General features: G+C 37.6%; 1 protein-coding gene across 1 annotated transcript in view; it reads right to left on the minus strand.

Moving 5' to 3' along the window:
* MTMR12 (myotubularin related protein 12) overlaps positions 1-17,793 on the minus strand; it is an 88,268-nt gene that overhangs the window by 35,465 nt on the left and 35,010 nt on the right. The window contains exons 2-6 of the mRNA XM_074279485.1: positions 15,296-15,356; positions 6,451-6,590; positions 4,296-4,368; positions 2,848-2,978; positions 956-1,049 (exon numbers count right to left, since the gene is read on the minus strand). Coding sequence (XP_074135586.1) covers positions 956-1,049; positions 2,848-2,978; positions 4,296-4,368; positions 6,451-6,590; positions 15,296-15,356 — 499 coding nt within the window. The remainder of the gene's footprint in view (positions 1-955; positions 1,050-2,847; positions 2,979-4,295; positions 4,369-6,450; positions 6,591-15,295; positions 15,357-17,793) is intronic.

Raw genomic sequence — 17,793 nt, forward strand, 5'->3', positions numbered from 1 at the left:
GATCTGTCATCTTTTCCAAAATTTCTTTTTTTTGTCTTGGCTTCCTTTTTTAGAAAAACACTAACAATAGTTCTTTACCTGTGATTCATGAACTTTTTCTCTAAAAAATATTATAATTATATTTCAATATTTTTCTTTATGATTTTATTCATTTTAAAGTTATTCTGAAAAAGGCTTCACCAGACTTTCAAGAGAGTCCATGATACAAAAAAGGTTACGTAAGTACTACTGCCCTATAGCATTTTTACACCAAGTCCATTTTTTAATATGTTCACATTTATTGTTCCAATTATTCTGAATATTCAAAAGACTTTTAGCATGTAACATATACTCAAGAACTTCACAGATCAAGGTATTTTAAAAGGACAGAAAATTTCAAAGTAGCTGTTTTAATTTGTTTTTCTTTTTCTAAGTACACCAAGCTACAATTTACATAGTTAACTTTTCCTAAGAGTTCATCAACCTATTAAAAAGCTAAATCTTAAGAACAAAAGAATAATGTACAATTAAGCAAAGAAAAGATGGAGAGACATGAATATGATATCTTCTATTATTGCTTTCTTAAAATGAACGTTTTCTGTCACATATTTTGAAAACTCCCTGATGTTCTCTTGGGCACATGAGAATGTTTTGCTTTTCCTTTTTTTTTGTCTTTCTTTTTTTTATGTTTTTTTTTTTTAATTTTTACTTAGTTTTAAATAAAAAAAAATTTAAAGCTTAATGGTAGACTTTAGTCATCAAATACCTACAGACAAAATTTTATTTTCCTTTGGCCTTAAGCTACCTATAAAAACAAAAATTGAGACAGAAACCAAAACAAGAAGAGAGAACAGGAATAAAGAAAGTATAATTTTGAGACTTTTTTCCCCTCTCTGATCCTTACTTCTGCTTCCATTTGAGGCATTAGAAGACAAAATATTGCTTATTCGAGACAGAGAGAACAGAAATCACGTACCTGTATTATTTTGTTTAGCACTTGCATAGGAAAATAGAAACAATCGTTTAAGTAGTTTAGGAGCCTGGGTATGATGAATTATGCCACTGACAATCTAGGAAAAAAGTAGTTGCCATCAAGTTATTAAAAACTAAACATCTAACCATAGTTAAATTTTGTCCAGGAAAATCACAGAGAAGAAAAGCTTATAGTTTTTGACTAGGCTAGAAACATACTTTAAAGAAGACCCATGGCCCACTATAACAGCTCAGTTAGCCACATAAACCCAAGCTTCAAAAATAGCTCTCAGAGGTATCAGTAAGTGGTCAAATTGAAAATACATAGGGCAAAAGTTTTGCAAACAATGTTTTTTTCTTATTTAAATGCCAACTCAATGATTAATAAAATCTTAAATATAACCTCAGATTCCAGACTATTTATAGATTGATAAAAAAAAATTAAATTTAACCAAAAAAGCAATTTTTTTTGGTTTTTCATCTCTTGAGCTTTTTTCTTTTTGTGTATGTAGGAAGGTAAACTGGAACAATAATAGAAGCTGTGGCTCTGGATTCAATCAATAAATATTTATTAAGCACCTACTACATACCAGATACATGCTGGGAATACAAAGAAAGGTCCATCCCTTCTCTCAAAGAGCTCAGTCTTATGGGGAACATAAGTGATTATATACACCGGATTAACTAAAAATAATTAATGGAGAAGACACTAGAATTAAGGGGGCCAGGTTCAAATTTCATTTTCACACTTACTACCCAAGTGACTTTTATGCAATAACAATGACAAGCATTTTTAATAGTGTTTTACTTTATCATATGATCCAACAATCTTATGAGGTACATGTTATTATTATTATTATTATTATTCCCATTTTACAGATGAGGAAAGTAAGGCAAAAGGAGACTCAATGACCTTTCCCAAGGTCAAATCAATCCATCTTACTGCTTATTAGGAAAATAGGTTGAAACTATTTACTACAATGATGATTTAAGGGTACTTGGGGATATCTAATATCTAAAATATATCCCCACTACCATCCTCACCACTCAATATGGATAACAGAGTTGATTACAAAAGTTAGTCTGAGATTAAGATGACTCTATCCAAACTTGGGTGTCATATTAACCAGCAAACAACTAAAGAGCTGGGACAACATATGGATGTTATTTGTCAGAGACAGAAAGCAAACAAATTGAATTCCCATCTGATTTCTATTGAAGTGTTAAATGTGATATTAAAAAGACTCACAGTATGTTCTGCATCTTGTTAAGTAAAAGTACAGAACTGTGATGAAAATAAAATGGTCCAGTCATTTTTTTAAATTTGCCCATATATGTCATATCACTTTTATCAGCTGTGGGCAATTAATGTTTATGGAGTCTTTAAAGCACAGTCCTTTCTGTGAGATTCAACTTCCTTTATCAAACCTATAGTTTTTTCTTCTTGATATTTCCTTTCAAGACTTCCATTTTTGCTTTTTCTTAGGCATCAAGGCCATAGATTTGTCAATTGCTAGCTCAGAAGCCAACAGTTGGGGGAAAGAAGATTGCTTCTCTTTTTAGCTGACCTCACATGTAATGACCCTAACTGCCTTCATAAAGAACTATTTTGGCTTACCATGCCTGGAAAAGGACTGATGAGCAAGATATGAAATGACTGAATTTCAGAAGCCAGAAGTATACTCTCTGGAAATGCATAGGTTGGCTTAATTGTATTTTGAGTACAGCCCAAATGCAACAATACATCATTGCATCATTTTTTAAAAATTGTCAGCATAAGCTGCTTTTTCTCCCCCTTTTGCAACATAAGCAAAATAAACACCCCACTCCTTCCCAGGATTCCAAGGGGAAAAAATTTAAGGGAAATAAATACTCCAAACAGATACAAATAGTTACCCTTTTAACTTCCTCTTCCTTTGTGTACCTCAGGCAGAAGTGAAATACTCGGAGGTCTTTGCAATGGATGATGAGCTTTTCAGGGTATTTTTTCAGTTGTCCAGACAATGGTTTTTTTTTCTCATCAAAAACTACCCAAAAAAAAAAAAAATCCTAGTCAGCATATCAGATGAGGAAAAAAAAAAAAAAAAAAAAAAAAAAAACGGGTTGCAAAGGTGCAATGATGATAAACTAATATTTGAAGAATCAAGGCTGATTCTAACTTCCCAGAGTAGCTTAAAAAGTGAGAGTAAATCATGAACTGATGCTGAATGAAATGAGCAGAACCAGAAGATCATTATACACTTCAACAACAATACTATATGAGGATGAATTCTGATGGAAGTGGATATCTTCAACAAAAAGAAGATCTAATTCAGTTCCAATTGACCAATGATGGACAGAATCATCTACACTGCGAAATGAATGTGGACTATTTGCATTGCATTTTTGTTTTTCTTCCCAGGTTATTTTTACCTTCTGAACCCAATATTTCCTGTGCAACAAGAAATTTGGTTCTACACACATATATTGTATCTGGAATATACTATAACATATTTAACATGTATGGGACTGCCTGCCATGTATGGGGATAGGGTGGAGGGAAGGAGGGGAAAATTTGGAACAGAAGTTCCAAGGGATAATGTTTTAAAAAATTACCCATGCATGTGTACTGTCAAAAAAAATTATAATTATAAAATAAAAATAATAAAATAATTTTTTTTTTTTTAAAAACTGAGAGTAAATAACAGCATTTGTTCTTTAAGAAGATTCCATCAAGCAAGAGTTCCATTAATGCCCTGGTCTCTGAGGAGTCATGTTTCTTCATTCTGCCAGCTGTAACATCAGCAATTAACTAGACTGATCACTCTCAGAACTCAGTGTCATTGATTTGAAGAAACCAGGATCCTAAAACTAAAAATTATTAAGCAAAAAGACTAAGGACTAACAATATTCCTAGAGTGAAGGGAATGTATAAATGTATCTATTTCCTTATTTTTGTTCAGTAGTTTAAGTTGTGTCCAACTCTTTGCAACCCTATTTGGGGTTTTCATGGCAGAGATATTGGGGTGCTTTGCCATTTCCTTTTCCAGCTCTTAGGAACTGAGATAGTCAGGACTAAATGATTTGCCCAGAATCCCACATCTAGTAAGTGTCTAAGGCCAGATTTGAACTCATGCCATTCTAGTCACTATGCCATTTGGCTGCCCTTGCTTTTTTTTAATGGGGCAGCTAAATGGAGCAGTGATTAGATTTTCTTAATCTAATTTCTTACAGGCCTGGAGTCAGGAAGACCAGAGTTCAAATCCAGCCTCAGGCGCTTACTAGCTGTGTGACCCTGGACAAGTCTCTATCTCTGTCTGCCTCAGTTTCCTGTGTGTTAAAACTCCATTGTAAAACACACTTACCTCCATAAATTTGGTCAACACAGTGCAATGTAATATCATTTTCTCCTATCACCTTATTCTTAAATTGGGGCTCCTAAAAGGAAAAAAAAAAAAAGAACCATCCAATATGAACAACAAATAAGTTAGAGTCCCTGATGTTCAGGACTAAGAATGTACAGGTTGGGCACAGACTGGGCATCTTCCTCTTACAAATTCCAGGAATGATGGGAAGAAGCAACCACCCCTCTGGGTAAAACATTACGTAGATACACGGCACAGATAGCAAGCTAAAGAACTCTACATTATCCAAACATCCATGACTAACAATATGCACCTTGGCTGTTCGAAATAAGGAGGTACAGGGCCAAATGACATCCACTCTATTTAATGGGAAGAGGTAAACATCTTTCCTCTATAAATTCTAGAAGTCATAGAATCCTCCACTTATGAAAGTGAGCAAAAAATTAAGATAAAGGAGAAAAGACCAAATGAGGCAGACTTATAGTAAATGTATTTTTCACAGACTTCCACAAGATCTATAGAAGACTCTTAATGAGAGAATAACATTCTTCACTAATACCATTGCCTTGAGCTTGACAAAGAGCAAGTTAAAACAGGAAGTGGTCTCTACACCATGAACTGATCATTTTCCTTTATTCACAGTATTTATTTCTTCATGTTGTTGGCTCAGAGTGCCTAATCCATGAGGGCAGGAACAGTTTCTTACATCTTCCATTTCCCCTAGTGCCTAGCATGGAGTATTCTATGGAAACGTCTAAATTTTGGTGAAGGCATTCTCTTATTAGTGAGCACTTCACCTACCTCCATGCCACATATAATGGATCTTGTACCTGTTGTCCCACAGATCTACTCTACAAGACAGGATATTTTGGAAGCCTTCCTGAGACTGTTAATGTTTTTTATGTACATCTGTGCAGCATTTAGATTGTCTGTTATTTACATTTCCACTCTTTCTGTTGTTGTTTGCTTGCATTTTTGTTTTTCTTCCCAGGTTATTTTTACCTTCTTTCTAAATCTGATTTTTCTTGTGCAACAAGATAACTGTATGAATATGTGTGTGTGTGTGTGTGTGTATATACATATATATACACACACACACACATATTGTATTTAACATATACTTTAACATATGTAACATATATGGGACTACCTGACAACTAGGAGAGGGGGTGGAGGGAAGGAGGGGAAAAGTTGGAACAGAATTGAGTGCAAGCAAGGGACAATGTTGAAAAATTACCCATGTATATGTTCTGTCAAAAAAAAAAAAAAAAAAAAAAAAAAAAAAAAAGCTATAATAAAATAAATAAATAAAGCTGCTTCCGAAAGTTAAAAAAAAAAAAAAAAAAAAAAAAGATTGTCTGTTATCCTTCATTCTCACAACACATTCAGCCCAGCTGCTTTCCTACCATATATATTCCTGAGAATACCTCTTGTTTACACCACATTCATACCTAAGGTATTATTCATGACTGCTTAATTACAAGGATCTGGCCAATGCAAGCCAGCCTGTAAATGATAGTAGTAGAAAGTTTCATAGGGTCCTGGAATATAAAGGCATATAACGTAAGGAGAGACTTTTTTGCCTTTCTTTGCATGCCTCATGTTCACAGTAAGAACTTTTTGACCAATTAGTGCAGACAGGAGATGGAAAAAAATGATCTGTGTTTATTGGTGAGAAAGAAATAAGAGAGAGGGAGGGAAGGAGGCGGGGAAAGAGAGGAGGGGGGAGGGAGAGAGAAAGAGAAAGAGAGGGAGGGAGGGAGAGAGGGAGGGAGGGAGGGGGAGGGAGAGAGAGAGAGAGAGAGAGAGAGAGAGAGAGAGAGAGAGAGAGAGAGAGAGAGAGAGAGAGAGAGAGAGAAAGAGACAGAGAGACAGAGACAGAGAGAGAGAGAGAGAGAGAGAGAGAGAGAGAGAGAGAGAGAGAGAGAGAGAGAGAGAGAGAGAGAGAGAGAGAGAGAAGGAGGGAAAGAGGAGGGGAAGGAGGGAGGGAGGGATAGGAAGGGAGGGAAGGAGAAGGAGAGGGAGAGAAGAGGGGGGAGAGAGAGGAAAACAAGAATATGAGACTATATATACATATACATATATATGTAAGCTAGAAGCTAGAAGATTCTTTAAGAGACCATTGCAACATGTCTAGGTAATAATATCTTCATACATTATCATCCAATGTAGACTCATCTCCAAGGAAGGCAATCTTGAAGTCTGTGCAAACAAGCTTCCCACAGATTCCATGCTGACCTGAATCATCCTGGATACACTTAAGGACTGTGTTGGCTTCACAAAGCAATTGTTCACCTAATCAAAAAACAAAATAAATATATGAATTTTTCATGAACAGTATAAAAAACTAAAGGTTTACAGTTTTACCTTACTTAAAACTAAAATGTGCCCACACAAACAGTGTTTCTATATGTGAAATTGCCACTGACTCAATTTTTCCCCGCTGGATTGTGATGGGATGAAAATTTTTTGTGAGAGACTGAATTATAGCAAAAATAACCAAGCACTAAGATAAGCAAAATCAAAAGGGACTAATAAATCTGTGATGGACATTTTCCTGGATTAAGCTAACTTTGAGAATTGGAAATTCCTAAGGAGATGGTATTCATCAAGCCTAAACCATATCAAGAAGACATGGGAGCAAGACTGACAGTAACTCTTTTTAGATCAGGCAGAAATTCCACAAAATCTCTCCCCTAGGTTACTGAAAGATAGGGTTAATATCTTGCTACTATTTCCATAATCTAGATTCTTCAATCAATTTTATAGTCACATTTTCTGTCTGGGCAAAGAAGGGGAATTTGGCAAAGTCTTCCTGGCTTCTGGATTGGAAGGTTGGCACCTGGATAGCCGAGGCTTGAGGCAGAGCAGCTTCTTGGAAAATCATCAAAATCACTTGGGAGTTTGGCTCCAAGAACAAGGAGAGGGGCAGCTAGATGGCTCAGTGGAGCACCAGCCCTAAAGTCAGGAGGACCTGAATTCAAATCTGGTCTCAGACACTTAATTAGCTGTGTGACCCTGGGCAAGTCACTTAACCCCAATGGGCTCAGCAAAAAAAAAAAAAAAAAAAAAAAAAAAAAAGGAACAAGGAGCACAGCACATGCTAAAAATACAGAAGTAGAACTCTCTATTCCCAAGAAGAAAACCTCATGTTTTCTGGAGGTCCATCATGAATGGTAGGAAAGAATGGAGATACAGTAGGGAACTATTTCCTCTAAAAAAGCAATTCCCTTACAAAAACTCAACCCCCCCCCATCATTCCTGAATACATATATACAAAAGGGATGAAGATAAAAATAAGAAAACAAAATATCCTCTTTATTATAAAGTATTGTAGTGTCATTAAAGACTTTCCCTCCTTCATTTAGTACTCCATATAAAACAAGAAACAAATTTTTGATGTCCCAGAATTGGCAAAAGACAGATCAGCTTTAATTTTCCTTCCATTAGGAGGTTAGATAATTGCTCCTGGTTTAAAGAATAAGGCAACAAAGGAGGTGTTTATCCAATGAAGGTTCATCTAATAGTTCATTCTCTGGAAACAGTAGTGTTTGGGGAAAATAAACATACACAGAGAATTCAGTAATGTATTCAATATTCAAAATAGCTCTAGAAAAGGCTCGTTAGGTAAACTAAAAAGATACTTGTTTAAAAAAAAAAAAAAAGCTTCCCAATAAACTGGGAAAACATTTTTAGTTAAAAGTTCTGATAAAGGCCTCATTTCCAAAATATATAGAGAATTGACTCTAATTTATAAGAAATCAAGCCATTCTCCGATTGATAAATGGTCAAAGGATATAAACAGACAATTTTCAAATGAAGAAAATGAAACTCTTTCTAGCTATATGAAAAGATGCTCCAAATCATTATTGATCAGAGAAATGCAAATTAAGACAACTCTGAGATACCACTACACACCTGTCAGATTGGCTAAGATGACAGGAACAAATGATGATGAATGTTGGAGGGGATGTGGGAAAACTGGGACACTGATACATTGTTGGTGGAGTTGTGAAAGAATCCAACCATTCTGGAGAGCAATTTGGAACTATGCCCAAAAAGTTATCAAACTGTGCATACCTTTTGATCCAGCAGTGTTGCTACTGGGCTTATATCCTAAAGAGGTCTTAAAGAAGGGAAAGGGACCTGTATGTGCAAAAATGTTTGTGGCAGCCCTTTTTGTAGTGGCCAGAAACTGGAAACTGAGTAGATGTCCATCAATTGGAGAATGGCTGAATAAATTGTGGTATATGAATGTTATGGAATATTATTGTTCTGTAAGAAATGACTGGCAGGATGACTTCAGAAATGTCTGGAGAGACTTACATGAACTGATGCTGAGTGAAATGAGCAGGACCAGGAGATCATTATATACTTCAACAACAATACTATATGATGATCAACTCTGATGGAAGTGGCCCTCTTCAATGAGATGAACCAAATCAGTTCCAATAGAGCAGTAATGAACTGAACCAGCTACACCCAGTGAAAGAACTCTGGGAGATGACTATGACCCACTACATAGAATTCCCAATCCCTCTATTTTTGCATGCCTGCATTTTTAATTTCCTTCTCAGGTTATTTTTACCTTCTTTCTAAATCTGATTTTTCTTTTGCAATAAGATAACTGTATAAATATGTATACATTTACATATTTAATATATACTTTAAGATATTTAACATATATTGGTCTACCTGCCATCTTGGGGGGGGAAGAGGAGAAAAGTTGGAACAGAAGGTTTTACAAAGGGTCAATGCTGAAAAATTACTCATGCATATGCCTTGTAAATAAAAAGCTATAATAATAAAAAAAAAAGAAAAGAAATGACTTTTAGTATTAAATAATGTTATAAAAGTAAATGTAAAAACCTAACAAATGAATTTTAAAAAAGAAAAAAAAAAAAAAAAAATTTAAAAATTAAAAAAAAGCTTCCTGTCATTTGAACCCCTGGAATGTCTTCAGTAAGACATTCCAGTCAAATAAAAAGACACCATGCTCTGGCTGTAATACTATAAACTAAAAATTAGTATAAGGCAGGTATTAGGAGGATTTATAATTTTTATAATACAAATCTAGGAAGGGCTGAAATTCTTGAGTTAATGCACTGAGGTTAGACAACTGAGCACTTGAGGCTAATTACCAATTGGACAATACTCTATTAGGAATATACTTGGAAAATGGCCCTTCCCATTATTCTGTGCTGGCCCAATCGTTTGGTGTATACAGAGAATTGTGGGAGGGACTAGGGGGTGGAATAAGATTAGATATTCAGTTTTCAAACCACCTCCTGAAAAAGATACAGGTAGAAGACTATGACAAAGGTTCCCAGTACTTTAAAATCCTAGCAAGTAAAAAAATCCCACTAAGACTTTTTTTCGGTTATGCTTCCCCAAAAAACAGATAAACTTGTGATCTGAAATAATTGAAACTTAGGTTTCTTCACTAGGCTCTCAGAGAGAATACAACCTGGGATCCAGCCATGCTGGAGCCCACTGGTGGCAAGGCTGGGACATTCTATTCCTATCTCCTTGCTAGGCTCCTAGGATAAACACAGTCACGCCTTGCTCGTCAGGCTGTATATTTATTAACTTCCTATTAAGTACCAGTCCCTGTGCTATGCTAAACAAAGAATGCAAAAACAATCCCTGCTCTAGAGGAAATCACAACGTAATGAGGAGAAAAGATACAAACTATACACAAGTAAGTTATGAGGATAAATTGGTAATCTTCTTTTGAGGGAAGGTACTAGCATTAAGAGAGATTGGGTAAATGCTTCTTGTAGAGGACAGAATTTTAGTTAGGATTCGAAGAAAGCTAAGAGCTGAGGATGAAGAATAATAGTTCAAGTGTGGGGTGTAGACAGGCAATCAAGGGAACAGCAAGGAAGCAAGTGTTACTGGATTGATAGTACATGGAGAAAAGAAAAGGGAGTTATAAGGTATAAGAAGATTGAAAATGCAGAGGACTCAATGGCTCCTGCAACCCTACTAGGTTCCCAGGGTGACCAAACCCCCAGGTGGGGACCCCCAGTATACAAAGAGGGAGACTAGGTAACGAAGGACTGGCTGTGCTGAGAAATAGAGGGCCTGACTCTGGAGGAAACCATGAACCTTCTTATTTCTTCCATCAGCAGTTGTCCTCCCACCCAGGGGTACTCCAGGCTCACTTCCCAAAAGTTAGCATAGCCCTAACTCTGTCTTATTGCCCTATCCCAAAGATACTGAATCCCCAACCACTGAGGAACAAACCTTATGCCCAACTTTGGCCACCTGGCCCTCTAACCTCCTCTTCCTCAGTGTGTCCCCTCTGTATCTGCCAGCCCTGTGCCCTAGGCTCCGTGGCACTCTGACTGAACGAGCTTCCCCCCCCCCCAGACTGCTCCACTTGTGGCCCCTGTCTATCCCTGGGGCTTCTCCTTTCATCTCCCTGACTCATTACTTCCAGGGAAGAGCTGTGCTTGCCTTCTCCAGCCCCCCACTGCCACAAACTCAGCATCTCTTCTCTGGCACTGATTCTGACCAAGTTCATCCCTCAGTGCAGATCTCGAACTCTGAGAGAAACCCGGAAGACTGCGTGTGCCAGGCCAATCAAGCCTCCGCCACCCTTGGGCCACTATCTCAGAGCCTGTCCCCAAGAGCTCTGGGAGAAGCAGGGCTCCCAATGAGGGAAGCGCCCATGAGGAGAGGGCCCTTCCTCATCGCCGTCACCACCTCCTGCTGCATGCCCACAAGAGCAGCGGGCCTTCCTTCTTGCTTCCAGCCTAGCCTCTGCAGCATCCCCCCAGGACAAGAGCCCTTTCAGAGATGTCACCTGGCTACGGTATCTGCAGTGTGGCAGCCACACCTCCGCATCCACAGCTACTGATGCAGAGGAAAACCAAGTCCCCATCACCAGAGGCCTGGGCAACCTCAGGCGGCTCAACTTCAGAAGCAGATAAGACTTCATTAGTGGAAAAGGCGTTAAAGAAGAGACACTGCTGTCTCCTTTGCCAAAGTACTCTAAGGGCAGTGGGAACTTTTCACTAGACTTCCAGGTAATCCTTCTCATATGTGTTGCTTCCCCCCACTGGAAACTGAACTCGAGATTATGGGCAATCTTGCCTTTCTATAGTACTTAGCACAGAACTTTACACATAATTAAATGCTTTTAATAAATTTCATTCATTCATTCATCCTGCTAACCATTATCTACCGACTGCCAAGACATCCCTTCTTTCTTAATGAGTACAGTATCTGGCTCATCATTTCCTCTTCACCCCAATCCCTGTCCTCATATAGAGAACTTCAACAATGAACACTCAAATAGTCTGACTTCTAGTTCTTCATACAACTTGACTACCACGTCTTGTTTCACCCAAGCTAAACACAGAGAAGGTCATACCCTTCATGATATTCTACTTTTGATGCAAGAATCCCAGATCCTAGATCTAAACTGTATCAGTAGAGGAAGTTTCACCATTGAAGACTGAATGTTACCTTCAACACATTTCTTCTACATGCCTCCTTTTCTCCTCTCACTCAACCTCCCTTTCTGTCTCCCTTCTCTCTTTCTTACACACACAAACATACTGTCAATTAATATATTCCAATAATTCATCATCACTCTGAGACCAATACAAGATTCTCTGACTTTGACAGCTCTTCATACAGGTTAGAGCCCTCACCTGCTTTCCCGATCTTTTTAAACCTTCCTTCTCTCCTCTTACTTTTTCCATGGCGTCATCTAGCTGCCTCCAGAAATTTCTTATACCAATGAATCACAGTTCTAGTCCCTATCCCACTGCTAATATTTTATCATTTCATCTCTTCTGAGGTCTTATTATTCCCAATTTATTCTTTGTTTGAACCATGCCTTACATGCCTCTACACCTCCATCCTTTCCCAGGGTGTCACTACTACTACTACTATAGCTATTTATTCTCTCCTCCCTTCCCAATTTCAACATCTTGGTAAATCAATTCAATTCTACACTATCCTTTGTTCTCAAATTCTAACTTGTATGTTCTATTGAGACTCATACTCTGCCAAAGTCTAACTCTGGACTATTACCAATATCTACCTCTTGTGCTCCTATTCACGTCTTGCTGATCAGAGCACAAGCCACACAATCCTGCCCTATGCAATTTTATTATCTAATCCTAAGCTATTCCTCTCTATATCTAAGCAATTCTCCTCCTGACTTCCTGTCCCACTCACCCATAATAGTTGTTCAAGCCTTCTGCTTTCTCTTCAAGCCTTCTACACAAACCCCTTTTATAGCCCTCTCAGTGGAAGAGCTCCCTCGAACCAGTGTCTAATCCATGGGTAGTTAGAACTGAACAAAGCAGGTTAGAGATAGAAGAGTAAGGAATCAAACAGAAGTTTAATTTCAAGATGAAGGAAACGGTCTGAAAGCAAGGACACATGGGCCAGGGCCCTGCCCCTAACGGGAGGGACCCAAGGCCAAAGGAGGGGTAACAACAACAGCGTGACAAATCTGATTTGAAGTGAGGCTTCATGACCAGAAACAGTTCTGGGATTTTGTGGTGGCTGAGATCACCCAGAGGATAAACACAAAGGACTGTGGTTCCACCAAGCTCAAGGCACAGCTTGCCTGTTGGGCTTTAGCTCTAGAAAAGAATGTCTCCTAATATCTTGACAGTAATTCACTAAAAACACCAAGATGACTCGCCTTGAGGTTCTTGTCTCCCACCATCTCCTTTCTTTATTCCAGTCTCTGGTGATGACATGTCTCTCCTCTTTACTCAGGATAACACCTCCTCATGAATCTCTGATTCTAGACCATCTCATCTTCTCTAAGAGACTGCCATTTCTATTATGCTCCTACTGCTTTCAAGCACACCCAAGTCTCCCCTTCTTCTTAAAAAACAAACTCACTAGCTCCTATCATTGCCTTTTATCCTATTGTTCCTTCTCCTTTTCTCAGATAAATATCAGAAAGTCATCTATACTTAGTACTCTCCTTTACTATGCTCTCAACTCTTCTCTAAACCCACTGCAATCTGGCTTCTGACTCATCATCATTCAATTGAAAATACTCTCTTCTAGGTGCCAAACCCAATGGCCTCCTCCTCAATCCTTACCTTTTTTCATCATCTGCAACATTTGGGACTCCGATCCCCTTCTCCTCCTGGATCTCTCTCCTCTCTAGTGCCTTTGTACCATTGTAACGTCTTGGTTTTCTTCCTGCTGTCTGACAATTCCTTAATCTCTTTTGCCGAATCTTCCATGTCATACCCCCTAATTCCAAGTGTCCTTCGAGGCTTAATGATCTCATCAGTTACCAGGGGTTCAATTATCATCTCTATGCAGATGACTCACAAATCCATAGATATAATCTTTCTCTTGAACTCTAAAATTTTCATCACCAATTGCCTTTGGACATTTTAAAGTGAAAGTTCTTGAAGCATTTCAAAGTTAACACATCCACAAAAGAAGTCATTAATATTTTTCCTTTCTCTTCTCTATTCCCAAATTTTCAACTACTTTAAGGGCAATACTGTCTCTCTGGCTATTAAGCTTCATAACATCATTAGCATTCCTAACTGCTAGTCCTTATTATCCTACAAATCCAACTGGATGCCAAATTTGTTTCACAGTGTTTCACTCTGGTATATCTCTGGTATATATCTTCTCTCTATTTTACTCACATACTCACCACTCTCGATCAGACCTGCATCACCTCTTGCCTAGACAACAGCAATAATCTTTGAATTGGTCTCCCTATCTCAAATCTTGCAAAGTGTCTAAAGTGTAGATCTGATGAACATCCATTCCCTTTTCCTCAGCTCCATCCCTGCCACTCCAATAAACACCAAAGGCCACCTATTGTACTTCTAGGATAAAATATAAACATGTTCATCATTTAAAGCTCTTCCTTCCCTAGTCTCTTCCCATGTTCCAGTCTTTCTACACATTACTTCCTACCTCATATTCCATGGTCTGAACATACTGGCTTGTTACCTCTCACACATCACATTCTATTCCCATCTCTTATATCTTTATGATGGTTGTCTCTCATGCTTAGAACATTTTTTCTCCTCACCTTCTACCTCTTACAACTCTTGGCTTTCTTCCTTTGAGAGTTGGTTCAAAGTCTGCTTGTGCAAAGCTCCCTGCCCTTTCCACCACGGATCCCCTGTAAGGTTACTCTGTATCTCCATTTTATATATATACATATCTGTGTGTGTATGTATGTGTAACAATACATATTAATAGTATATATAATCTATATTAATATATTAGTTAATATTATGACATTATATAAGATGTATATATTAACACATAATATATATGTTTAGAAAACTTGTGTATACATGTTTTTATTTATATGTACACATACATATGTTATAATATATTTTATATATGTATTTATATGCCTACCTTGTCTCTTCTATTAGAATATCAACTTCTTGGCTTAGCACAGAAAGTGTTTAATAAAAGCACATTGATGAATAAGCACTTAAAGCCTACTAGATATATCAATTGTCCTATGTTGAGTAGTACAGGTAGAGAAATAAGGATGGAAAAAAAAAAAAAAACTAGACCAGATGTCAGAAAAAGGTCTTATATTGTGACAAAGGCATCTTATATTGTGACAGATTACTCTATTACTAAAGAAAGCTGGTGTACACCAAGTTAGGACTTTGAGGACAATATTTTGTTCTGTTCAAATTATAAGTCAGGAAAGAAAAGGATAGTGAGCTGGAGGCCCATACCAAAAAAAAGCTAAGATACATATGGTGTGAAGGTTTACAATCAGGTGGAAAATAACAGGGAGGAGAAACGAGAGGCTGCTCTCCTGTCAGAGAAATGAAACACACAGACTTAGATATGTATTTACTGAACTAACTACCCTTGCAATTTAGCTCTGTATCCTCATTCAGGCTACAAGCCCTTGATTGAAGACAAAGGAGTGTATATATAGTAACATCAGAAATGAAGTAATTTATTTGTTGATCAAGATGTATATGTTATACAATCCTAACAAAGCCTGTTACCTGGTAACAAGTGAAGATTTAGTTCCTTCTCTGTTATTTCCTTTTCGTTTGTGTGTATTTCCTAGAAGAAAGGGGAAAAAATGGTCATTAAGCTTGAAAAGAACAATATGAAGTTATGCTGTCAAGATAGTATACACAACTTAGCAAATAACATCACACCACTCTGCTGCTTTGTTCATTAGGCCATAAACAACTAAGGTGATTTTGGTTGGCAAGTGTTAGACAAGACTGAACATTTCAAATCTGTCCCAATGTGTTAAAATTATCTGTTTTTAACTAAAAGATTTTTAACATCCATCTCTTTAAAATATTGTTTAATAAACATAAACGCAAAGTTTCTAAAGAAAGGCAAGCAAACCTAACCCAACTAATGTGGAATACTTCTGAACCCAAAAATGACTTTTATGAGTCCATGGTATTAAGCTCTAAGAAATAAAAGATTCTCTTTGACAATGAAAAAAAATGCTCCTCAGAACACGCAAATAAATTAACAAAGCAGAGAAAAGCTGATTTTCTAAGATTACATGTGGCCACATATAACTGGTAAATTTTTCAACTAATATCTTTTTTCAATGACAAAGTCTAGCCTTTATAAGTAACAGAGGAAGAGCAAAAGTAGCTTGTTTTTAAACTAAGTTAATAAAAAAGAAGATAGAGCATGGCTCCGATTTAGAAGCAATGAAAAGAATGTTATGTAACAAAGATAATGAAAAATTAAAACATTTTGGAGATAGAGATCTTCAAGATCATTCAATATAATTCTCTCATTTTATAGGCAAGGAAACACAGTACATTAGTAATAGACTCAAGATCAGAACTCAGATCTCTTGGCCTCTGGTCTAAATTTTTAAAAATTTTTCTTTAAGAGAAAGTAAAATAACTTTACCAACGGTGGGACAGGGATGTAAACATTTATATAATACCTACTATATGACAAGGACTATGGTTCAGTGCTTTTCAAATATTATCTAATTTGATTCTCACAACAATCCTGGGAGGTGGGTATTGTTATTATTTATATTTTACATTTGAGAAACTAAGACAAACAGAGAATAAGTAACTTGATCAGAATCACACAGCTACTCTTCCTGACTAAAGGCCCAGTATTCTATTCACAGTTTCATTTAACTTTCCCCATTAGGAAAGGGAACAGCAGTCATTTGGACCTCAATACAGTATAATCTTTCAAGGTATTAAAAAACATCTTCATTGAGTAAGAGGACTGGAAGAATTGATAAGGCATGAATACTTGAATTGAGTGTGTGTGTTTTGTCTAAGGTAAAACAAACAGCCAGCATCATTATATATATATCTCTATCATTATCTACCTATCCTCCTCACAAATCCTTAAAGATACTAACTCTACCAAATGATTTATTTTTCTTCTCTTTCTGTGCAAGCCATGAGCAACCTGAGGTAAAATGAATGGAGAAGTCAGCAAGGAGGTACCTGTGGTCCACTCTTTATGTGTGAGAAACAGAAACCATGCATGTTTTAAACAGTACTAAAAAATGACAGGTCAAAGGGAAGGTGATTTTCTATAGAACAAGAAAGCCCCCTGAGAGAGGCTATGTTAGTCCAGGTCATTAATTTAGCAGGAAATCAGTCATATCCTCCAGCACAGAGGTTACCAGCTGTTTGCTACCCATATTTCATTCTACTTTTGAGAATGAGGCAAATGAGTAACTGTTGGCAAGGACTTCAAGATTATAGAATTACACTAATGGGGAACAAACCTGACTCTGATGTGCTTAGAAGTCCCAGGGATAGTAGTAAATCAATCAACCAATAACTGTTTATGAAGCATTTACTTTGTACGAGGCATTAAGGACATACAAAAATACCTGCCCTTGAGAAGCCTGCAATCTAATGGGAGACACCACATGCAACAACACACACACAACAAACAGCTTAGTAGGAAATAATTATGAGGGGTTGGCAAGGTTTCCTGAAAAAGGTGAGATTTTTTAGTTGGGACTTAAAGGAAGCCAGCAAGGTCATTAGTCGGAGCACTGCAGGTATAGGGGAAAACCAGAAAAAAAGCCCAGAACCAAGAGATGGCCGTGTCACAGATCTGAGAGTGCGTGATGGAGAGGAAGGTGTAAGATGACTGGAAAGGCAGGAGGCATGGTTATGAAAGGCTTTCAATAGCAAACAGAGACTTGTATTTGATCCTGGAGCCAGTAGGAGTTCACTGAGGAGAAGGTGAAGTGATCAGAGCTGCACTTGAAGAAAATCTCTTCAGTGGTGAAACATGAGGGACAGGAATGAGGAGAGCCCTGAGCAGGCCATCCCACCATGCCCTAGAAGGGGGACCAAGGGGACCAGCACCAGAGCCATGCCAGTGGGTGCAGCAGGCCTTGGCAGCAGCTTGCAGATGGGCTGGGGAGGAAGCAGGGTGACTCTTGCGAGAGCCGGGGGCCTACCCTCAATAGTCACAGGCAAAGGGAGAGGGCAGGAGGGTTCTGGGGGAGAGACAATAGCGCTGTTTTGAACAT

Source organism: Sminthopsis crassicaudata, chromosome 1, assembly GCF_048593235.1.
Source record: "Sminthopsis crassicaudata isolate SCR6 chromosome 1, ASM4859323v1, whole genome shotgun sequence".
In the NCBI taxonomy this organism is placed as follows: Eukaryota; Metazoa; Chordata; class Mammalia; order Dasyuromorphia; family Dasyuridae; genus Sminthopsis; species Sminthopsis crassicaudata.